This window comes from Lissotriton vulgaris, chromosome 10, assembly GCF_964263255.1.
Source record: "Lissotriton vulgaris chromosome 10, aLisVul1.2, whole genome shotgun sequence".
Taxonomy (NCBI): Eukaryota; Metazoa; Chordata; class Amphibia; order Caudata; family Salamandridae; genus Lissotriton; species Lissotriton vulgaris.
In genome coordinates, this window is record NC_141698.1 from 186,199,448 (window position 1) to 186,225,572 (window position 26,125).

Genomic DNA, 26,125 nt, shown 5'->3' on the forward strand with positions numbered 1-26,125 from the left:
GTTGGACCAGAACCTTTGTTCTAGTGAGGCCTACAAGGTAAGAATATAATCATGTGCCTCACTCCCTAAGATCACACCCTAAGCTCACACCCAAAGATCACACCCAAAGATCACACCCAGCCACTCACAAAGGTTTTGCACAACACATAAACCCAACCTCATAGCCATCCACTATCACACGGCCTCAAACTACAGAACACACATTCCAACTCATGCTAATAAATTCTCGCTCTGCACTACTTCAAACAGCAGGCATTTCAGATTTCAACACCTATCAACCTTGACGCCCTCTTCAGCATACAAACATGGTTATCTTCACATTTTCACACATCTTAGACATCCTTTTTCCCACAGGCTACAGCATCCATCGTTTGGATCACACACGTAAGAGATGTCATCCATACAACCTGACCATGCACATTAGGTAAGCAAATAACACTCAACTTCTTGTTTCCAATGCAAAGCAGCCATTGCCTTAGACTGAACTGATCACTCGACCACCCCTAGCTCCCTGCTCAGAGTACTACCAACAAACCAAGGTCAACACAAACGAGAAGACCAAGCCTTCAGATCCTTCAGAGACTTCTCCATGCACAACACTAATGCTAAAACTCCTGTCTCCGATGGTAACACTGTTATATGATTCCTACGTATTTAGCAGGACTGTTTAATACCACAAAACTTCACAATATAGAGCCTGGGTCATCTAATATCATCACCTTAAATGTTGGTTTAGGCTAGCTCACAGTAACACATCAAACCCCTAACCTTTCAGAGTTATAGATGTTACTGGTAACCTCTAATATGACCATTCAGAATCCAAAAGAATTCATGAAAACAGATCTAACCCTTTCGTTTTTCATTTTTGCATGCCCAAGGTGTTACAAAGAAAATAAACTATATTGCATTTTCAAATGTTTATTGAAAAGCTCAAATTCTTGTAAATAAAACATGAGTTATGGTTAGACAGATGAGAAACATCATTGTTATGAGCATTATTAGAATGGTGAAAAACACAAACAATTCAACCATGTAAATTGTTCCTAATGTTATTCCTATCTATCACTAGTACCTCAAAACTAGAGAGAGCATAACTTGAGGTTCTGTCAGACCTGTTGGAATGAGCTAACCACATACCTTGGTATTATGTGTCAGGAAGCTGGCTACAGTGAATTAACAAATGCACCTGTCTAAGTACGCAAGCATGCACACTTCTTCTTCTGCATGGCGGTCTCCCTTCTTCGGCGTGAAGTATCCCTCACCGAATACAGCATGGATGCTGTTTACATAATAAAACCATCCTCAAAGAAACTTCTTATAAAGATGATGTCTTACCATTATCCTTCTTCAAAGCCCTTTCTGGGGATTGTCAATGCCTTGGTCACTATGGGCATCTTCCCAGAAACTCTAAAGACTACCCAGATACTTTCACTCTTAAAGAAAGCTACACTAGACCCTGAAGAACTCGCCCACTACCGGCCATCACTCACCTACCCTTCTTTGGCAAGATCATTGAAAAATCAACCTATGTTCAACTCCAAGATCACAGCAAAGCCAACCATCTCCTGCACAGTTACTGTTTTGGCTTCACATCACGCTGCAACATAGAGACCGCTAACTTACACAACACAGAAGATGCCCTCTTGACTATAGATTAAGGTGGCCCTGTCTCCTGATATTGCTGGACCACTCAGCTCCCTTCGACACAGTCAATCCAACTCATCCTCAGTCACCTTGGGTCACAAATAGGATTCACCCGCAGTGTCCTTCACAGATTCTCTTCCTACCTTTCCAACCGACGCGTTTGTTCACATGAGCACCTCGAGGTCACAACAGATCCCTATCACAAGTGGAGCCCCCAGGGATCCATATTGTCCTGTCATCTTCAACTTTTGCATAGAACCACTTGGTGCTTTACTCACAGATAGCCACTGGTAAGCAGTGGACACCTCGACTTGAGGTGCTGTGGGAGTCTGGTTGTGTAATTACCTCAGAGCACTATGGTTATATTTCCTGTATTGGGAATAGTGCCATGCTTGGTCCCGATCTTTTGTATCTGTGGAATTAATCGGGTTACAAATTCTGTTACAGGTACACAGTGTGGATTTTAGGATTTATTCTGCAAACTTAGAGGTTGTGGATTCCCATGTTTGGTAGGCCTGACTTTGGTCTGAGAAACATTCAGTTTGGGCTATAAACAGGTTAACCTCTTTGGGTGCACTTGATGCATGATTAATAGGACTGCTTTTGGTCAGTCTTTTATACTTTACTCATTTCTACTTTCACCTATGAGCATGACAACCATCACTGTGTTGTAAGGAATCTTTTAATAACATCTTAATTTGAGCACTTTTTTGACCCGGTTCGGAAACCTTGAGTCACATATATGGTCATTTGGTGATGTTGCCTGACACACGAGGGGCAAAATGAGTCTATATGTGCCCTAGTGTGATTCACTTTGTAAGTTATGTATAGATTTCTGTATATATTTCTCTGTATAGGTGCTCCGGCTTTCATTTTGTCATAAAGAGGCCTATAAGCCAAAGGCTGAAACACGTCAACTCCTCGTTTATGAAGTCTCTGGAAGGCTTGGATTATATAATGTACTAGCAGCCCGTCCCGACGTTGTCAGGTATGAATTGCTGCCGGCCAGTAGTATATTGTTTTGTAGGATTTCGTTTTGATAGCATTTCTTATCTGTGACAGGCCTGTGAAACGCTCCAATTCACAGTGCACTGCTGATGCACTTAAGAGTGCGCGTTCAGAAGTATGTGAACTCGAGTTTCCATACTTTATTTTTCCTTGCAATATTATATAGCGCAAACTCGACAACATGGCATGAGCACAATTTACATTACAGAAGAACACATTCATTTGTGGTAGGCACGGGGAGACAAAGCGATTTGCCTGGAATCACAGGATGTTGAGCTGATGCCAAAATTCGAACATAGCTCCCCAGCTCTAAAGTTCGCAGTTCTAGAACTTGTGGCGGGAGGTGTGTCTAAAAGTGTATGTCGGTGCTGGCCATCAATGAGAGAGACCTGTGCATTTTTCAAATGGGTGGTGAAAAAATATGAGTATGTTGCTTGAGATGTGGGCCGCCGTGCCACCAATGTACTTACCGGGGGAGGGTAAACACCCATTATTCCGCAACTTTCTTTCCGCATACCATCACTCCGCATACTTTCATTACGAAAGTACCATAACTCCGCAATGCCATTATAACGCATGGCATTATATTATATATGCTTTTACCAAGCATACATTTACAACGAAATTTGTTGTAAATGCATGAATGGTAAAAGCATGTTTTTAAAAAAAATGTTTGGATAAGGTAAGTATGGGTATATGTTTTGGGGTACTGAGGTATATGTTTTGGGGTGTTTGGGTATTTTAAGGGTTCATATATAGTTTTGGGTTATGGGGTACAGGGGTAGTTTTAGAGTTTAAGGATAGGTATGGTTTTGGGGTACAGGGGTATTTTTAGGGTTCAGGGCTAGGTTTGGGTTTTAGGGTACGGGGTATTTTTAGGGTTTAGGGATAGGTTTGGGTTTTGGGCTACAGGGTATATTTATAGGGTTAAGATGGGTTAGTGTTTAAGGGTGTTGGGGTATTTTAAGGAGTATGGGTGGGTTATGATTATGGGGTGCAGGGGTATTTAAAGGCAGCAAGGTGGGATTAGCACACGATATGAGACATGGCATGAAGGGCGGAACGTACCACACGCCCCCAGCGTTTGTCACACCCCTAGCACACGCCCACAGCACAACGCAGACACGCCCACAAGGGACTACTTTGCTGGCACGGTTCTTTTACCTTTTAAATGTATATGGTGGGCGTCTGCATAGCCTAAGTCCTTCTGCTGCAACTGCCCGTTCCAACTCTGCATTGGGTGTTGTGATTGGTGCTGTGGGTCCTGAGATTACCCGCCTCAAAGGTTTGGGCTCTCTCTTTATTATATTAGTATGGATTAAATACACTGTATGTTGCCCGAATATCAATGATTCTCATTCTGTATATACATACGGACCCCAGAGACTATCAGTTAGAGTGATTGTGCAGGAATTTTATGCACAGCCCCCAATAAGTATATGTGTGGAAGATAGGAGTGTGTTTTAGAGGGATATAATTTGGTTTTGTATGACTTCATTTGTAATGTTCTGCACTATTTTGTAACGTTTTTGTATATAGGAGGATTTGAATGTTTTATGTACTACACCTTACATTAGCTCACGTCCGATATGAATAAAATGTAAATACTTGGATGGATTCAATAAAAGAAGAATCTCATATTTTTCGAGTTGTATCAATGATTAAATTATGTAATCATTAGATGTAGTAATGCTTGAACCTTTTCCTGCTTCTCAGTCATATTTTTTCGGCTACTCACAGATAACAGCATTAAGATTCACCAATATGGTGATGACACACAATCAATTTGAAAGTCTCCTCTGCTTTAGAGTAGACATCCAATGCCTCAAACACTAACCTCGATGTCCAGTGCACACCTGAAGATCAACCCACACAAGACAGAATTTATTTCATTATTTGTCAGGAACAACAAACAAGATACAGTCCAAAACTGGCTCAATAGCATGAACTATGGCTCTCACTGTATGCCAAATATCTTGGATTCACCTTGGACACCAACCTCTCCTTCAAGTGACATATTGTCAAAAACAAGCAACAAAAAAACAAAGACCATGGCGTGCTCTCTGAACAAGGCACAAAGGTATGGCGAGCAAGACTGGGACCCACACCATATCCGCAGCGAGAATGGAAGTGGCAAGGAGGTCGGCAGCAGCAGGGGAGGGCGGAGGGGAGGTACTGTTAGACTGTTAATATTGTCGAGAATTCAATTTGGCAACCATCGCCAAATGTGGTAGTCAGTCGAAGGTTAAGTGGAAGCTGGGAAGGGCAGCACCTGAGCATATTGCGACTAATCCTGCAGGGGGAACTGTGGATGTTTACTGCTCAAAAGGATAATGTAATTGTCTTGTGCTGAATGATAAATGCCAATAAAATCTGTTTAAAAAAAAAAATCTATTTTACAGAAAGTCAAACCATTTCTTCCAGAACGTGACATCAGAACTGACATTCAACTCCTTGTACTCTCAGATCTGGATGTTGGTTATGCCCAACTCTATGGTCCGAGACTCCACATTGGCACTCCGTAGGGGCATCCTACATACCGCAGCGCGCCTCATCCAGGGCCTGAAGAAATATGACCTGAACACCCCATCCTGATGGAATCCCCAGCCCCCCTTGCCAACCTGCACCATCTTCAAAACTAGCTGCATCATTTACAAAGCCATCACAACGAGAACACCTGCCTATCTTGCAGACAAGCTCACCCTGTCTGGTGATTCTTGACACACCTTCAGCCAGGACACCTTCACACTACAGATTAAGAAGTATAAAAAAGAAAAAACAAGACAACGGGTCTTTTCCATCTATGCACCAAGGATCTGGAACAATATCCCTGTATCATCATGACCACCCCAACGCTGATCCAATTTAGGAAAGAGTTGAAGAGTCACCTCTTTAAAGAACACTACATCACAATGAATTATTTGTCCATACCTAAAATTCTTCTCATAATTGCTAGCCAACTTTAAGCTAGCCCGGGACCATGTACTGCGCTCCACTTCCTTTTGTCTAGATTACAGCTGTAGAAATACCATATACATAAATACATTGAAGTACATTGCAAAAATGATGACTTGAAGCATCCATCTATCACATAAAGGAAGCTATGATACCAAAACATGATGTAGTAATTATCTGACATAACTATCCAGTATCACATATCGAATGTCATTGCCGTTAATTATATAGAATATCTACACTCAATAGGACAATATTTTAGTAAACTGCATTTAGCATACAATACTTACGTCAGGAAATATTTTCTCAACAATATTCTGACATACAACCTATAGCACATCTAGGTCATTACGTGACATGTTTTTACTCTGCCGTTTAGAGAAAAAAATCCACACATTTGGCTACTAATTTTCAATTAATGGATGAGCAGCAAGGCTTGTCAGAACTGGATTAATACAGAAATCTACAAAAGCAAAACAAAATAAGAGTATCACATATCACTTGCTTATGAGACACTAGCAGCCCGTCCCGACGTTGTCCGGGTATGAATTGCTGCCGGACGATTGTCACGCCCATTGGCCACGCCCCCAGAACACGAAATATTGCCCAATAAAAATGACCATAACAAATGCCTAAATCCTAATATGTGAGCGCCCTCCATAGAACCTCGGCCGGGAGGTGTGTCTAAAAGTGTATCTCGGTGCTGGCCATCAATGAGAGAGACCTGTGCATTTTTCAAATGGGTGGTGAAACAATATGAGTATGTTGCTGGAGATGTGGCCCGCCGTGCCAGCAATGTACTTACCGGGGGAGGGATAGGTCTTTTCTTGCTATTTCCGTGGAGGCGGGCCTTGTTTCCGGATGTGAGTCGCGCGAGGCCTGTGCGCAACAAAAGTGGTAAATCTCCAGTGTGCGCATCAGGCGTCACCGGACGAAAAGGCGAGATTAGATTTCCTTCACAATGGCCCCTGTTTGCGCTACTTCCGTCCCTTGGGTATAGCGCCATGCCTGACCTACATATAGTAAAGTAGGTGCACGGCACTGGGAGCGCTTGGCAAGCACACCCGGAGCTGGAATGTACGCTCGCTTTTTTTTCCGTAATACTGCGCCCTGCACACGCCCACGCCCCCAGCACAGGATATGAGACATGGCATGAAGGGCGGGACGTACCACACGTTTTCGTAATGCCGCGCCCCCAGCACACGCCCACAGCACACGATATGAGACATGACATGAAGGGTGGAACGTACCACACGCCCCCATCGTTTGTCACGCCCCCAGCACACGCCCACAGCACAACGCAGACATGCCTACAAGGGACTACTTTGCTGGCACGGTTCTATTACCTTCTAAATGTTTATGGTGGGCGTCTGCATAGCCTATGTCCTTTTGCTGCAACTGCCCTTTCCAACGCTGTATTGGGTGTTGTGATTGGTGCTGTGGTTACTGAGATTACCCACCTAAAAGGTTTGGGCTCTGTCTTTATTATATTAGTATGGATATGGATTGTAAAATATGTTTTGGAATACCAGTGTGTGAAACTACAGCTGGGCAGAACCAACTTTGAATTCAAACAGCTCATACTGGAACATAATAGAGCCATTAAAAAAGTTGATGTGAACATTGTGGCAAGACACTTTTCTGAGGCCTATATATATATGAACAACTGTTAATTGTTTGAATAAATAAGATTCTGAAGCATCCACATGAAGGAAATTGAATGATTAAAACTGAAGAGGTAGGAGTCTAAGTGGAAAGATGTTATGGGGCCCAATTGCTAAGATTTGATACAACACAGCAAAGTGAGAGAAAGAGAGAGAAGAACAGCACCATTATACTAAGATGTGACACTGTTGCTCTATCTCCCCGCGGTGGCACACATTTGACTCCCTTGTGCCACGCACACACTCTTGCACATCAGTGTAAGGTTGTGGGCCTGATGTCTGGCATAGGTTTTGTAATGCTACCCTTTCAGTAAAAAAATACTATGCTTAAACTTAGCTTGAAAGTTTTCCAAGTTTGTATGTGTGCAGTACAGTACTGCACACAAGCAACGTTGGAAATGTTTGGAGAAATAGGCTGCCAATTATGGGTGTAATTAAATTGCAGTTTGTCCACAAGTTTAAGTAAGGACCTACAAAAAAATACACCAAATGGACAATTAGTGGCTATATGCTCAATATAGTGCCTAGTCTCTGATTATGCTAACAATGGGTACATTTTCTATGCAAAAGTACATTCACAAAAAGACCATCTCCAATAAACACCACTTGGCATATTAATTAGAACAAAAATGACACGGAGTTGCAATGAATTGATTTAAATAGCAATTTATTCTTAGGATCAATGAGGTATTTAATATAAAGAAACAATAGTGGCTACACCCTGTACATTAACAATCTGTGCAATACAGTCTGCCGAAGACAGATAGGTGTACAGAATAAGAATTGTGCGCTTTAAATCATAAAAAAATAAGGGAGAGAACAACTTCACTTGTAGAATATTAACATGCACTTACACTTCAGGCTTTTAAAAATATAATATAGGATTTTGAACTTTCAGACATTAAAGGATAAATTCCTATACTTATACATGTATATATCTATGCCTATAACCCAATGTATATAATTCTATATTAGCTTAAAATAAAGCATGTCCTTTCAGGTAGGGGTCCTTTCAGGTAGGGTTTCTGTTTTGAGGTGGAATAAAGGTTAACACTTTTTATCCGAAAGTTGAATATTGAGTACCCGAGAAGAAAACTGCCCATAGCAAAAAAGATTGAACATCTTTAATCAGGCCAATTTTTAATTCCCCGGTAGCCATGTAGACCCTCTTTTAAATTAGCACTACTTTTGGGGGGTTATAACGAGATGCAGTAATAACCTTATCTCACTGTTACCCACAAGTTGAGATTCATGTGTGTTAATCTGCACTTTGATAACAACAGCCATTTCCTATAGGGAACCTGTCAGGGAAGGGAAACACCTGTTACATCACAGTCTCAACAATGACCAACCTTTACAATGCAGTCACTACCCCAACTACGATGCTACCACGAGTTACTTCAACTCGCAAGTCCACAACGGCTGGCTGTAGCGGGTGTGTTGTTGGACTGGTGTTGGATTTTGAAGTCCAACACCTTCCCTACTGTTGTGTAGACTGGTGCTTGAATAGTAATTTATACTATTCCATAGTCTAGCGCCCCCTAAAGCAAGTCGTTGTAACAACTTGTCTGGTAAAGTAACACATGGTAACACTGCAGTCTGGGTAGTGACTGCGTTGTAAAGGCATGCGGGGTAAATGCATGCAGGGTTCCGTCATACAACTGACTGGGAACACAGTCCTCACCCTCCACTTTGTGCTAGGCAATGCCATAGGCATCCAGAATGGGTCCAGTTAGCCTACAGTACTCTTGCTCACAAACACCACGCATGTGTACCAAGGTCATACAACTTTTAGGGATTATTTGTGATGTGATATACTATTCGGCCATCACTTAAAATCTGCATTGCATTGATGCAAGACTCTAAATGAGTGGTTCAAGTGCACTGCCAGCTGCCTTGATGGGGGAAGTGGTCAAACACATGGTCACATACCAAGCTATGCTGTCCATCAAAGAGGTACATGTTGATGAGACTGAATGTCAGGAATGCTCTATGGGCGTTAGCATGCGGGGTCCATCATATACCAGCATCCTGTATGTGAAGGCTAGCAGTAAGCAGTTGCAAAACAAACACAATAACAGAGAAACAGAAAGGACGAATGCCAGTGTTTTTAAAAGAGGGATTTCTGTTGTATGCATTGGCTGATTTCACAGCTGTAGAAAACTTTCGGAGGATGATGGAAACGATACAGCAACACAATATTTGACAAAATGATTCCTATCTACTATACCTTACAGTGGATTGTCTGCATGTTTTAACTATAGCTTAGTTTTGTTACACTACTGACAGAAACCCCTTAAAGCTATGTTTCGAGGGTACAAAGTAATTTGTTCACTGGAGGATAGGTTTGATACGGTAGGCAAGGCAAGAGAATGCTAATGTGCCAAGATATGGTTCACATAAGATCTAGGGCCAGATGTAGGTAATTTTTATTTTCCGACCTCTTAAATACCGAGTCATACCGACTCGGTATTTCAGAGGTCGGAAAATAAAAATACCGAGATGTAGGTAATTGCAGATGTGCAATTACCGAATCGGAAACAGTCGGTAATTTCCGATGCGGTAAATACCGACCAGTTGATGCCCATGCATTCCTATGGGCTTTAAAGCCCATAGGAATGAACGGGCATTTTCCGGTCGGTATTTACCACATCGGTAAATACCGATAGCCACAAGGGAGCAGGGGGTGTCACTTTGACACCCTCTGGCACCCCCAAAAGAGGCTCGGGTGCCATGTGGCAGGCATACCTGCCCTAAGGGCAGGTCTGCCTGTCATATGGCATAGGTGTGCATGCACACATGTGTATGCACACCTGAAACGGTATTTTACCATCAAGTATTATTTGATGGTAAAATACCGATTTTGTACTGCTTGTGGGACTCAGAAGAGTCCCACCTACATACCAATTTACCGGTATCCATAATGTTACCGACTCGGTATTTTACATACTCGGTAAATTTACCTATCGGTAAATTTACCGAGTCTGTAAATTACAGGGACCTACATGTCAAATTGCTTTTACCGGGTGGTAACGGCCGAATTCGGCCGTTACCACCCGGTAAAAGCCTACCTACATCTGGCCCCTAGAGTTCTCTTACGGTAAGTTAGAAAGCAGACTTAGGGACCCAAATTACTACATGATGCTTGAAAATGTGTTTTTGAATTGCCTGTGGAGCAATCCATATGCAAAAAGCTATTTAGCTTGAAGAGCTGAAAATCTTCCTGTTTGCTTGTCTTAAAATAGTACCTTTATTTGAAAATGTCGGTGGGGTAGTGACTACAAAGAGGTTTTCTCAGCCAAAAACTAAAACCAGACTACAATGCATCTTATAAGGAATATCCTCAAGGCAAACACATACATCATATTAGGCATTCTAGTCTACCCTGGTGGGAAATGGCTGATTATTGTGGCTCGGCTATCACCTCAAAAGCCTAGCAACCTAAAATTACTGATACTGTGGCAATCAATAAATCTAGGTTGGGGAATTACTCCTGATTACAAGATAATGGGGAATAACAAAGCCCTTAAGGTATGTTCTGCCTAAGTATCTTTTATGACAGCATTCCTTTGGACTGGTACAATACCTGTGGCATTGGTTAGATGAACACAGAGGCCAGAAGAAGGCACACAGCTCATGACATCTCATGTGACAAGGGTACCCTGTAGTCTAATACGTGTCTGCATTGTGATTGGCTGCTTGGCACAATGGAATTAATTAGGTAGTATTTGCAACAGTCCCCACACTTGCTATAAGTATACATAATTGAACTTGATTTTCAAAAGACAGGATAAGTATTTTTTGTAATAGCTCAATTATAAGCACAAGTCTTGAAGAACGCGTTGACTGCATCTTCTCTCAATACAGCTTTTATTGAGGGTCTTCAAGGAGGGCACCAAATGTGCTTTGCTTATGCAGTTTCACTGTACAGTGTTCTTACTGTGATAAACACTATGTGACAAAAGTTATTTCCACTCACAGTACAACATTACCACCCCTTTCCACAAGTAATGTATTCATTGTTTTTTATTTATGTTTAAAGTGTGCATTGCGACAGGGGACTCGGGCGCACTGTGCCAACGTCATGTTGCATGGTTGTTGTGAAGAACAGCACTGACCAATTACATGGTCGCTTGTTGCTTAAGGTGGCACTTCTTTATTAATTTATTTCTTAATACGGTTTAGTATCGCATGCACTGTATGCTTCTAGGTGGTGAGGTGGGCTGCCGATGGGGGTTTTCCTAACCAAGGATCTTCATGAGATGGGATGAGGTTTGTGGAGACCTTGTGGAGTATGAGGAAAAACTGAGGACGAGGAACACGTGTGGCATATGAAGGGCATGCATGAGCATGTGGAGGGTATGCATGCGTGTGTGGAACATATGCGGAGAACATATTTAGATGTGGGGGCTCCAGAGGGAAACCTTACAGTGTGTGTGTGTGTGTGTGTGTGTGTGTTTCGATTTATATAGCGCAACACTTTAACCCAGGGGTCTCAAGGCGCTTGCTTAGGGAACCCGTCCTGGTATTCCCCTGTGAGATACCCCGGCCGGGTATCCACAAGGAGAAAGCCAGGCATCCCGCCGCGAGGGGCCGTAGTGGAGATTAAGCAAGCTATTGCCCAGAGTCGCAGAGTGTGACCCCGTGAGTCGAGTAGGCACCGGAGCGAGAATTATCGACTCCGTGGATTTTTGAGCCCGAGACCCGCCGAGGCGGGGAATCGAACCCTGGTCCACGGCCGATCTCAGCTTCCGGGTCTGTCGCCTCTAACCACTGAGCCACGGTGTGAGTTACGAGGAGGGTGTGAGTGTTGAGAGAGCGGTCAGTGTGAAGGGAGGGTGTATAGTGTCATCTAGCTGGTACAGGGTGGATAAAGATTTGGTGAGGAATCGTTTGCAGCATGAGTGGTAGTCTGGAAGGCACTCCTGCGAGTAGTGAAAGGAGACCTGATACTTCTGTCTACTACAGTTAAATCGAAGTACTTTGAATCACCTCATCCATCCTTTTGTTTCCCTTAAGACTGATGATTTAGGATTCGGTTGGTCTCCAATAAGAGGAGGGACTACGAGGAGGTGAAGAGATGGTCTCTAGTTTTACTGGTACCAGACTATGACCTTAAAAATGTCCTCTGCAATGGGAATAAGGTTAGCATCAGAAGATTAACAGAACTGGGCGATTTTTACGTCTGATCTCCTTTGATTGAACACTGCTTAAGGCTTAGATGGATGTACCAGAAAGGGTGTTTGAGCCTCCTCTATCCTCCTTCCAGAGGAAAAAAACATCTAACCCCAGAGCTCTAAATAAGGTGTCCCCGGCATCACCAATTCCAACAACACAACCTTCTGTCTTCTCGTCAACAAGAAAAGGCACTAAGAAATCTATTGGGGCATAGATTGCAGTGTGTCCAAACTGCTTTTACAATTTTCTAATGCGAAACCAAAGGCGTGCCACCGGCTGAGTCAGATGCTAAACCTCGAATTACCATTTAAGGCGTTTTAGGGCAGGCAAAGAATTTTGGATTTGGGTAAGCAGAGAGCAGAAAAGTTGCACACCATTAAGAGTCTGTAATACTTTTACTTGCAACGGCCATCCAGACATGTGCACTTTGAAGTCTCCAGAGCATAGTGGAGCGCTGAGACAGGCCGGGTCCTCCCTTCGTACGCTGCTCTCATGCTGGCAAAAGCAGCGCCAGGATTGGTCAAGGGAGTTGCGGGGGCCTGCACTGCAGTCGCAACGAGGTCCTGTAGTGAGGTAAGTGCTTTTTCTATATTTTAATTTTATTTGCACGCATCTGCTTATTTATATATATTTTTTTGCATGCACGTGCCCACCCCCACCCCCATCCCTCCACATCCCATAGTTGCCAGCCTCCCCTGGAGTTCAGGCAAATTGGGGTCCTCTCAGATGTCTCTCTATTAGGCCTCTGTCACATTTCAACTACACCAGCGTAATTTCGAAATCACGCCATTACACCACATTGTATAATTACGCTGAGTTCATGCTAATTTATACAGCAGGAGCAAAGCAAATTCCCAGATCGTGAGTGACTGTCATCCACAGTGTTTGTGTTTTTGGTGCTAGTATAAGTGTAAAATGCTCCTCACATCTGGATGCTTTTTGTGCTAAAATAGAACACTAAGGGCCAGATGTAGGTCGCCCAATACCGGTCGGTAACGGCCGAAATTACCGAATTTCGTCCGTTACTGACTGGTATTGGGCTTTTAGATGTAGGTGGCATTTTTTAGGATTCGGTATTTTACCGAATCGGTAATATAAAGATTCGGAAAAATACTGAATTCTTAACATACCGATTTGGTAAATTACCGAATCCAGGATGTAGGGAGCACTCAAGTTAGTGCATTCCTCAGTTAAGGATTGGTTATTTACCACCAACTACAAGTTGGTGGTAAATAATGAAAACCTTTGAAAAAGCATTTTTTTTGCTTTTCCAACAGTGCGATGTGGCAGACATACCTAAACTTACCGATTCAGTAATTTTTAAAGAAAAATCACCTACATTCCATTTACCTATTCTTAAATACCGAATTTGTAAAATTCGGTATTTAATAGGTAAATTGAGATTACCTACATCTGGCCCTAAATGCTGTACTTGTTTTCTGCTTTTGTGTAGTTAGACGAATTTCGTACACCCTCTGTATGTTTAATAAATTGCCACATCAGTTTCAATTAAAAGAGGTTGACTACCAATTCCAAAAAAACATATTTCCAGACTCAGAAAATCGAAAAATCATAAATATCTGCATAGGATTCGCAAAGTTTTCCTTTTTTTCCAAGTTAAATGTCTTATAAATCCACCCAATGTAGGCATGGGCACCCTTATTTTCCTTCACATACTCCTGAGAATTGTCTAGAGCACAAACCCTTGAACAAGTACTGCAGAAATATGAACTTGAACATCTTATTTTTTTCCCTATGAAAAGCATATCTCCAGCCATGTAGCTCCTGAAAATACCTGGATTTGGGAACTAGACCGAATGCTTTTGAACACACGTATGGAAATCATAATAATAATATTTTAAATTAAACTCCTTCAAATCAAAGGTACGAACATCCTGCAAGTGAGCTTGCAAGTGAAGATGACTGACAAGGCATTTAAGTGAAACCCTTTTAAACTCGGGACAACATGGTTTTAAGCCACAAGAGACAAAAGGCCTGACTGGGACTTGTTCTATAGAGCTTGTTGAGCCCAGTACCTACCGGCTGTGATCAGCAACTCCTGATACATTTCAATAGTTCAAACCTGCCAGAGTTCAATAGGGGGGGGGGGGGGGGCTGATAATGACTGGGATATGCAGATTTTGCACCAAAATCCTCATTTTCATCCCCCATTACTTCTGATAATAGGTGGAATTATTCAAACCTGATCAATTCCATACTCAGTGATATCCGTTTTAAACTGGTGCAATACATTTTGTATAACCACTGGGGCACTCGTAATCAGGCCCAAGATGTTACAGTTTTAGGGATTACTTTTAATAAACTAAAGCATTCTGAAACTCTACTCCTGGAACACTCTAGGGGCCATATTACGGAAGTGCTCCAGGGGTGCAGCGGGCGTTAGCACCTGCTTTGCCCACCCCCGGACTGCAAAAGGGGCCGCTGACGCTTGTGCGGCCCTTTCTGTAAAACAGAAAGCGCCGGTGCATATATGGTTCCAGCACTAACACCAAGAGGGTGTTCCATCATTTGCATCGGGGTGTGGCCAGGGCTTTAAGTGGGCCGGGTCTCAAGGGGTCTGAGCACCGGCAGTTTTTTTCAGGGGGCCTCGAAACGGGTCTCTATCGGGCTCTGTTTTGAGCCCTGACACAGGCAGCCCGTTTTTTCCCTCACACTGCAATGATCGCTGTTTGCTGTCACTGCAGTCTGGAAAAAAGTGCCATGGCTCAAAACAAAGCCTGATAGAGACCCGTTTCGAGACAGCACCAGGCACATGGATGTGCGCTGCTCACACTGCTCACTTCTCAGTAGTAGAGAAGTTACAGCATGACGTCATGCCAGGAGAGCGTTGTGGGGGAAGGGAAATCCTTTAGGAGGCATATTCTTTCTGGATTTCCCTTTTCTTTCTGAAACTCAGGAGCAGCAACACTGTGGTAGGGTCACCAAGGATTTAATTGGAAGCTTTGTCAATATTATATACAAGTTATAGTTGCAGCTTATTTATCTTCTGCAAGTAATAACCATTGACAAAGCCAATATTACTTACTTATTGTAGGTATGATGTTACTTGTATCAAATATCTGGATGCAATGACGGAAACAGCAAAATACAAGTCGGGCGGCACACTATGCTAAGCACAGATTTTTTGCGTAAGTGATTTAAAGCCACGCCCCTAATTACACTGGCCACGCCCCTTTAATAGACCCCCCAGTTTTTTCATCCCACTTAAAGCCCTGGGTGTGGCCCCATATAAATGAGGGAATCCCTTCGCTTCTGCGCTTGCATTGTATTATAGACGTTGGTCCAGAGGCAAAAAACATATTAGTTGGTGCAAGGCGGCGCACTGTTAGTACGCCTCCTGATAGCAGCCCTCTGGGGGGGGGGGAGGGGGGGGGGGGGGAGGGGGGGGGGGGAGTAGGTCCTATGGGCGTCCCAGACATCCCCTTGCAGGATCAGGCAGCCGCTCACTGCACCTGCCTGCAAGGGGATCTCTCTCCCAGCTTCAAAGTGCAAGCAGGTTTTGGCCTGCACTGTGAAACACGTATTTCACTTGAATGCACTGCCACAAGAGCAGCACGACTTTGCAGCCGCTCTGGGGGCAGTGCATTCAATTTAATAGGGCGCACTTTCCCCGTTTGCGCCCAGCGCACCTGTTTTAAGGTGCACCGTGGCACAAACAGAGAAAGTGCACTGTATTCATAATACGGCCTCAGGTGAGTGATATGGATCTGTGTGCCAGATACAAAGCTCAATAAGTCATTACCAGGTTTGAAGAAGAAAAGCCAGACTTGATATTTTTTCTTTGCTTTGCCACACTGGTGAAGCTAATACCACCTGGCATGGGGACATCATGAAATCTCTGTACCAGCAGTCAATGGTGTGTCAGCCAGTACCCAGAACCATGTTGTCCCACTGAAATTGAACCAACTGGTCTCCTTTTTCGAAAAAACATAGCGTCCTGGAGGACAAATGAAACACCTTAAGCACACTGGTAGGGGAAAAGATTATAAACGATGCCACCATTGAAGCCTTTATCTGTGGTGAGAGTTCTGCATACGTTAAAAGAATAATCTTACACCTGTTTAACAAGTGAAGGGCTGGTACAAGTATAGGTGACCCTTAAAAGGGGGTGTTGAAGTTTCTCTTAATACCCTCAGAGCTATGCCTGGAAATCAGAGCCAAGCTTAGATATATTAGCTCCAATGAGAGAGCAGGACTTCACACCAGTGACGGGTGCTCAATTGTTAGGCAGCGACAAATTAGAGCAATTAACACTGGTTCTTAAGCACAGAGACCAATTTTCTGCTGAAAGCGATATTCATAGAGTTTTTCTGCTTTTCATTCATGAGGCTTAATATTGGTGGTGGATTTCACAAGCGTTCCAACGAAGGACACCTGCCTTATCGGCACGTGCTCTGATCCTGCGTACGTCAGTAGTGTTCTAATAATTTTGGCTTAAGTCCAGATGTTACAAAGGGAATCCCGTAATCAAGACTTTGTTTGTATGGTGCTCTGTAAAGAACAAAGGTGGGCGACTGAGGGGGAGGGGGCATCATGCAGGTCAAAGGCAACTACTCAATAGAAACTAAATAAATTGATAATTAAACATGCATAATGACAGTGCCACATGGCCAGATATCAGCACGTGATACAGCTGCATGTGGCTTGAGCTTGGTAGCAAGTCACCAGACTGGGTGAAGTCCCAACCCTTAACAGCACTGTCCCCTACAAGTCCCCAGCATTGCCCTGACTGATGCACAACAAAAAAAATTGAAATACAATGATATCTATACTTGGATTGCGAACTGGACATCATAGTTTAATGAAAAAAGTATAAGAAAACATACAAGTGGGGACATGTGTATCGTAAAAACTGAAAAAGGCTCAAGCAATACATGGAGGCGTGGCCAGAAAGAAATATAACAGTTTAGGCCAACATCAGATATGTAAAAACACTCTCAGCACACATTGATATATGATATACTTTTTATGTCAGAGCCCGTACAGTCGATGATGTTTCGATCTCTTTAACTAAATGCTAGGATCATCTTCAGGACAGAGCAATTGAGTGCCTGAGGCCTTTGCCTGTCAACCAAAGTTCTGGGACTCAGTGACGAGTCAAAGTATTACGTTAGGTCCAGTTAAATTAATTCACAATTAGTGGTGAGACGCTGGATTATCTAGAGTTAGTAAATAGTCGCAGATTGTTAGATTCACCGGATTATGAAATGGATTTTACCCTTCGCCATAGGACATTCATAATCCGGTGAATCCAACAATGGTTTGCATAGATGTCTGACTTTTAGGAGAGTCACAAAAAATCCACTTGAAATCTAAGAAAGTGGCAGATTTCCAAGTGTATTACTACCACAATCACATGCACACCAACAATTTGCAGGAGTAAATGTGTAGGAAATGTGCGTTCGCACATTTAACTCGACTTTTTTCATACCTGGAAAATATTTTTCTAAATGGGAAAGTCCTTCCCCTTTGATCTGCAGAAATTGTGGAACGTTGGAAAAGAATTTACAACCTATTGTAGTAAATTCAAGCCTTTTAAGGAGTACATAAGATTTGTAAATAGGATAAAAAACACTACAAGCATTAGTGAATGCCAACAAAGAAGGTATGATTTTCTGGATGCCCATCACTTTCCAGATGGCAGCACCCTGCCCCTCCTCATGGTAACACCATGAAACAGTCTCTAAGTCAATACTTATTACAGCAGAAAATCCTCCATCTTTGTGGATTTACCACTATTATAACTTACACCTGCAGGAGTATATGACCACAAATGTGTGCAGAAGTGTGTGAGTACAGTAGATTATTCTCATGTGGCCTGATTTCAAGCACGAGTAGTTCAACCAGTCCAGCTTTTTCAATGCTTAGAGGCTGAACGCAGGTCAATAAAATATCTCAGTCGTAAAAAAAACATATATAGGCCAGATGACCGTGTCACAGATTACACTGAACACTTTAAATCTCTGGTAATGTGGTCAAAAGGAGCGCTTTGTTAAATTTAGAACAAGACAAAATTCAAAAGCCCTGATTTCCAAAGGTATCTGCTTTTATAATATTGCAGTACAAAAAGTGTGGTTTTACACTTGAAAAAAGATTAATCTACACAAAGATTTCTGTGAGAGTAAATCTACTCTTAAGGTGAGGGATTAGGTTTTAGTGTGGGAAAGCTCTGACACGTTTTACACACCTACAATCGTATCTGTTTGTTGGCCCTCACAGACTATTTTCTGACTCATTTCAATCTCAAAAACAATGGGAGATGTAATCTTATAAAGCAGTAAATCGCTGTTTAGGGTGGAATCGAGAAGAGAATCATTAAAGGTGTACTGAGTGCATTATTAGGGCGCTTTTCCACCAGGAGGTAAACGAACAGAAGAAAATGCAATTACATGCATAACAAGACGTTTATCCTTGAACAACTGTTCTTTATGTGAAATTAGATATGTGGACAAGCACCTATCTTGGAGGTGACAAACCTTTTTCAGGAGGAATACCTGGAAAACCGTCATTGCCTCAAATTTTCAGGCGTCTGTTGGGACAACCCTGTGAATTCCCCAAAAATCATATATATTCAGGCATGCAAGGTCTCAAACCTTTGTGGTTAGATTTCTCTATTTGATTTTCACCATAGGGCCTTAAAAGACAAAAATTAAGCATGGTAACATTTGGTGCATCTCTTAGGCACTCTAGCTCTGGTGTCCCATGGCAAAATGCCAGTTCCCAAAATATTTAAGTGAAAGGAGGACTTGTGGAGTCATGTTTATGTGTTCAAAAACATGAGTTTGGCAGGATTTCCATGTAATCGGTGTACATATGTTCCAATCATTGCAAGCAATATTACAGAACTAAAGACACTTTGCATCAGTGTATTTAGGCTCCCAAACCCTGCTGTGACCGAAGCTATTTTGTCACTACCAACCCAATCACCTCCTTCAATTCTGCTGTGTGCCATCCCAAAGCAATGATTTGTCAATATAGCTAGATGATGGTATGGGGGTCAATTCGAAAAGGTGCTGCTCTAGTACTCCTTCACATACCTTTGTGAATTGGCCCCAACACATCTAAAATTAGAATAAAACAGAACTATTCAGGAAATGTTAATGCAAATAAAAAAGCCTGTACCCAATTTGCACATCTCCAAGTTGTGTGTTGGACATGTTGGGACCTTTGTATGTGAAATAATACTCACGTAGTACTATTTCACATACTAATGAATGCCTATGTTAACGGGCCCCATCATGTCCAGATTACCAAACTTAGGAAAAGGCGTCTAAACCAAAGGAGAAACAAACAATTCTTCACAAGCATGAAAATCTGTTTATTCTCTGTGTACCGTCTCACCTTCCTGAGGTTACTCTCACAACACTTATTTTTACAGCACCTTGAGCCTCTCTGGTCGTGCTGTGCTGTACAAGTGAATGTACTTTTGTCTCCACTCAGTAACTAACTTGGTAACTCTGGTGACAGAGTCTGTGTGGGTGTTAATTGGGATTGGAAGCATAGTTGTACTGCTGCTGGCGACACCATGGTCCCAAACTGATGCAGGGGAAGACAGCACATCTCATTGACGTCAACTGAGATGAAGATGGGGCTGCACATGTAGCAGAGCCTCTGCACAATGACTGTGGGACATGGTGAGTGAGAGTTATGAACACTAAAGGCGCTGGAGGGTAGCTGAAGCAGAAATACTTAGGGGCTTATTACGAGTTTTGCGGTCCTCCTGTCGGCCCGCCACCGCCACGCCGACAGGAGGACCACCAAACCTCTTGAGGACTCACCCGCTGGATTACAACTATAATCCATGGCTGGCGGGCGGTGCTGTGGCTGTCTCACGGTGGCAGCTTTATAAGTCTCACAGATGAGCCTTAACCGCAGAGGCCGCAGTGACAGTGCCTGCATGTTCCTGCACAGTGTGGCAAGAATGCCACTCGGTGCTGGAACGCGGGGTGCAATTATAGGGGGGCACAACATCCGCCCCCCTCTCATGCACCCATAGGCCCAGATCCAGCGGGGTTCCCTGTTAGGGCCCCCTTAGTTCTCCCTCCATCCCACTTTTCAAGGTGAGCTCACCGCCCTGAAAAGGGCGGTGAAAAAGCAACTCGTAATATGCTGTGCGGTGCACCAGCAGCATAGTCAGGCCAGTATCAGACCACCAGCTTAGTCGGATCCTTGATACCCGAAGAGTCAGCCATCTCGTGGCAGTCCGACCGCCACACTCAGAATACTGCGGGCGCACCCACAGTGTGGCAGTGGTACGACCGCCACCGTGAGTACGCGATCCTAAGGACCGCCATAATCGTAATAAGGCCCTAAGTAACTTGAAGCAGAAAACAACATACTTTAATTTGCTTCTCAGTGCAAAATACTTGGAGGTGAGGAGAGTGTTGCTGCTCTTTCACAGGGTCATAATTCTCTGGCACCTCATGATCTGAGCCTGTTCAGCAGACTGATTTACCACAGTGTTGCTGCTCTTTCACAGGGTCATAATTCAGGTTTGTAAGCAAAGTGTAACCTCAACACTGCCCGATGGGGGAAACTGCACATAGATTGGATCAGAACCACTAGCCAGCCCAAAAAGAAGGTTTTCCAATGGTGCTTGCTCTCAAAAGATTTGAAGGTAGAGCATCCCTCTGAATCAGTGGAAAAATGCATAATAATGATTAAAGGAGAAGTAATGCTCCATGGAGAGAAATAAACAAACATCAGGCAATGTGGAAAGAACTACAGTACATTAGGCCAAGGAATAAGATCATCCCCAGGATCTTCGAGATGGATACAAATAGAATAAATAGAAAACAAAAAAGAGCTAACGAATAGCGACTGGGGTCTACCAGCTGGAGATAGGCAACACAGCACATTGAACTCCCAACACAGTGCAGGATCTTTCGGGGTTCGTTTGAAGCAGCATGTGAAAAGAAGATGTTCAATTTAAGGAAAAATGGACAGCTGGCGATAAAGGCTGGATTTGACCCAAAGGCCTTGATCCAGGACTTCCTTTAGTTTCCCTGATGTACTTCGCTGGACATTCAGAGTGAACGGACAGACGCCAACCTTGAGGAATGACTTGTTAGTGCTGTCAGCACAAGCAGTGGTGCTGTGCCTCGCAAACTGAAATGGAGCTCGGAAACAAGACCTCTTTATTTACCAGGTGGCTGTAATAACCAGGTTCATAGAAGGTCTTGAAGAGAAGGGAAGAGAGGAGAATTTAAAGTAGAAGCTAGTTGTATAAACAGCTGCCCATAAAGGAGCCTTTTATGCATGGATTCTCTAGCCATATGCATTGATCTGGCTGGTCCAGGGAGCTATGATGTTTATTGCTGCAGTTAATGAGGGGCAAGTGAACTGAGTCTTTTTTATTATTCTCTCGCTACTTACCAGGTGTTTATCTTGTTCATTCTGCCTCTGTAGAAGAGAGTTTGTAAGACAATCAATCTTTTCAAGACAATAGTGTTTACCTATTGCATGGGATCTTTGCAGGCAGGGTTATCTACTTGAACGTAGTATGTGCTCTATAGTTTGACAGAAAAGCTTTTCATACTTTGTAGTTAGTAAATGCAAATACAAATAGTTAATAAAAAAAAATTCTGCCTTTGAATTTAAGAGCAGTCATAATGCACTCCTCAAAAATCCAACAAAAGTGGTCTCCACCTGACCAGGTCAACCTTATAGGAGGACATCTTTAGCACCTTGATAGTCTCTCAAATGTCCCACAGGCCTTCGTTTTCGCTTGAAGAAGGCTTCCTCTTCTGACTCCGACAGATACCCACTGGAATGAGTAGAAATTCTATTCTCACCTCCTTTCGCACAGGTTAGTGAATGGAAGCTGCTTCACACTCTCACCAATCTTTGACCCAGGGGGTTAAAGTGTTATGAGGAATCCGCATGGTATACAGAGGTTGTGTACAAAATGTAACTCATCCTCTGTGGTTCCCAGTCTGAGCATAATCACGCTGCCCTTTACAACACTAATGTGCCGGCATGTCACAATGGAAACATTCTGTCTTCGTTCATTGTACATCCAGTTTGTACTCCCTCGTGCAGGTGCAAATCTACAGGAGGTACTTCTGCACTTTCTCTTGCGTGTTCTTCTACACCCATCTCCGCATGAAGGCCGTAGGCAAACATATCGAAGTACAGAAATAAACCTAGCTTTGGAGACTTGTTTCTGCAAACCCCCAAAAACATGCCAGGGGACCCTCATGATGACACGGTGATCTTAGAGTTTTAGTTTTCACAAAAACGCTTCCCCACACTGGCAAAAACATTATTATCAATGAGTTCCCATCTCTATATTGGACTGGCAGTCTTTTGCTAATAGGGTGGCGATGGGCCTTCGCCAACCAAGAATGCCGCCCAACCCTTTAAATTGTGGCTTTAATCTTACCTGTGATAAGCAAAGCAATATTGAATCTGTCCACTAGGCATCACTCGAGCTTACATCTGGGTCAAGGTACCCAACAAAAGGCCAACCTGCAAAACGGAAGAGGTCCAACAGTGATACTTCACTACAATCACCACTTCCCACCTGAGCACAACCATAGACAGATTTTCTAGGAAACTAGTCTTCTGAACTTTTTTTACATTAACATACGATGGAATATAGGCACTCTCACCCATCAAAAGTGGGAATTTATTGCCCACTGCAATTTGGAAACTGCTGAGCATTTGCTAAAATGGATGGAATGTGGATGCAATTCCCAGGACATTTATGCTAAAACTGGCTCTTGAGATTATGGGCCTGATTCTGATAAGGTAAGGATGGCCTCCTAACGGCATTTGCAACTGAGGGCCCGATTCCGATGCGGTTAGGAAAGCATTCAAACCGAGGGCCCAATTACGATGCGGTTAGGAACATAGGCTCCCATTGACGTCAATGGGAGTCCAACCAAATCGTATCTGGAAGCATCTGGATGCATTGTACTCAGTCGGTTGGACTCTCCTGATCTGATTCGGTTGGAAACCATTCCCAAACCCATTTGGTCAGGAAGCTTTCCGAACCACATCAGAATCGGGCCCTAGGAAGAGATACGGGCAGTATGACTAGTATCGGAACACCAGTTGAGGGTCACAAAGTATTTATCTAGGAGTTTTGTAAAGCTTTCTGTGTCCATTTTTGGTTACCTTAGTGCACCGATTGGGCCAATTATTTGCTCAGTGAGTGAGTACGATCATAGCTACAAAATGCACTGGGATAATTTTCATCCCAGCCAATGACTTCAGTGCTACCGCCACCTCCCTCTAGGCTACAGTGAGGGATTTGGGTCTATGTTTGTATTTAAGAAAAACCAACTCAAGTGAATAACTGACATCAGTGCATTTTACTCCACTGTTGTAAGTTAAGACTGAGGCACAAAGATAATGCAACATGTGTTTTTACCTTCAAAGTGCCAATGAAAGCTTAAACAATTGTCCACTGTTTTCCATGTTTCGTAAATTCACAACAAAAAGGTATGAAAACATAAAACAAAAATAAAAGGCTATTTTTGATAAACTCTGCTTTTTTTGTCCATTCCTGTAATACTTTGGCTGTTTTATAAACATTACACAGAGCAGAGAGACATTTCCTAATGAAATGGTAAAAGGCATGCCGGCAAAAAATGATAAAACGTACAAACATCATATAAAAAACAAGCACCGGCATAGCCATTAGGTCTAACGTTACCAACTAGTTTTTGGGCTTTATCAATGCTTGTTGTGTTTTGTCATGTTTTTTGTGAGAAAAAAATATATATGTTGGAGGTGCTGCCGGGCCAAAAGAAAAAATATGGTTTCGGTACAAGAAAATGTGAAAGAGCAGAATGCTGCTACACCCAGGGAAGTTAGCCAATGGCAGAACTGGGCTGACCCACTGCTCCACGCTGTATGCTATACTGGGCAGAAGAAAATCTGACTAACACAACAACAGACCAGTACAGAAGAGGGTTGGCTTAAAGCCCCTATAGGTAAGTATATTATACATATCATTTTAGTACAGCCAAAAGGTCTAATTCCAGACTCAGCAACATTATGGTGCTAGCATGACATAGGAGATAGGATGCACAAGAGGGGCTTAGGACAGAGTTACTCCTTCACATCTGTTTTCCAAACAGAACCAGCTTAGTAAGGGTTTGTAAATAGTTAAAAGTCTTATATTTCAAGATTTCTACCTATTGAAAGTCGAGTTCCTAGTGAATTGGCACAGTGTATCCGCCCATGCAGTGAACACAGTGTTGGGGTAAACCTAACTGAAAGGAACACAGGAAACGCATATATCTGGCGCAGTCCTATTAGTGCGGCTGTATCACAGCTTGACAGAGTTGTGGCCGCTTGCTGTCCAGAATGGCCTTCCAGTCACTTGCCCAAGAGTCCAGCCTCCTGCCCGGTGGGACTACTTGATGTTGCTTGTTGTGGCAGGCCGTAAAGACGATCTGCTCCCAAGTGGGGTTTGGCTCAGCACCTGGAGGAGAAAAAAAAACACACACACAATTATGATTTGTGTAAGAATTGTGGTAAAGGCCTGAGAAGCAGAGCTACACAGAGGCCTACTTTTATCTTTAGCCGGTAGTCCGAATTTGGGTGCAAAAAGGAATTGTGCAAAAATCCAGTTTACAATTTGTACAAAATTATCTCTCAGCGTTTTCCCCACCACAAATTTCACCAGGTAGAAGGACGCTAATCTGGGTTTTGCACTTTGCCCACAGAAACATCACTTTTTGACCACCTCATTCCCATTCCGAGGTGCAATACTTGGAATGGAAAGGTAATATGGCGCCCATTAAACTTTCCATCTCACGGTGTCAGTATTTACCAGAAGTGGTATTACTTCTAAGAATGAGGATGCCAGGGATCGAAGAGCCACAAGATGGCGAGCTATGAGGCCGGAGCTGCTGAGGCCACTGATATGAATGAAAGCAAAAAGATGATTTCACAACCTATCTTGGTTTTAGATTTATCTAAATGAATGCTGCTTGCAGTAGTGTTTTATGCCACACATTTCACTGAATTAAGGAATAAGGGACTAGGACATGATATTTAGAACTGCTGGCTTTTCGAACATCTAAGAAAGAGGTATGCAAGTATTTTAGAAAGTGACGGCCGCTACGGAACAGGGGTGGTGGGCGGGGTGTTGAAGAAATCAAAAAGAATCACTTATATTTTAACTGCCGCTGCCTCTCCTCCATCCTATTCTCTTCCTGACTCCCGGCAGCATGGAAGTGCACAGGCTCCCAGACTCCCCTAAGCCAATCACGAGCTGCTGCCACCAGCATGACAGCAGAGTCATGATTGGTCTGAGACGACTGTTGGGCCGCTCAGGCAGTGCCTGGGAGTCTGGGGCAGTTCTCCACCTGGCTGTGCAACACAGCCAGGTGGGGGAAATGCTGAGTGTGTATGTGTGTATAGCCGGCCCAAGACAGCCGGCCAAACTGTAATGTGCACTTATGGTGCACCAACCACTCCTCCTCCCTGTGACCACTGGCCCCGTAGCCCATACTAAAAATAAAATCCTAATAACGTTATGTTATTTATCATTTTATTTTCCCTCTTTTACAATGCTCAGAGAGCAGTGGGGCGAAGCTTCTCTGCCTTAGTCAAGGAGCTGCCGCTGATTTTACAGTGTGGTTATGGCAGCCTTTGTCTTTGCTGGTGCTTCAAGTTAAATAAGTGAATGTCCTTGC

At 43.2% G+C, this 26,125-nt stretch overlaps 1 protein-coding gene across 5 annotated transcripts in view; it reads right to left on the bottom strand.

The window, feature by feature from the left end:
* Positions 1-17,242: 17,242 nt before the first annotated feature.
* The window catches only part of NT5M (5',3'-nucleotidase, mitochondrial), a 292,344-nt gene continuing 283,461 nt past the window's right edge, over positions 17,243-26,125 (bottom strand). For all 5 annotated transcript variants that reach the window (XM_086940853.1, XM_086940855.1, XM_086940857.1 and 2 more), the window contains one exon: positions 17,243-24,906. In XM_086940853.1, coding sequence (XP_086796979.1) covers positions 24,737-24,906 — 170 coding nt within the window. In that variant the 3' untranslated portion in view covers positions 17,243-24,736. The remainder of the gene's footprint in view (positions 24,907-26,125) is intronic.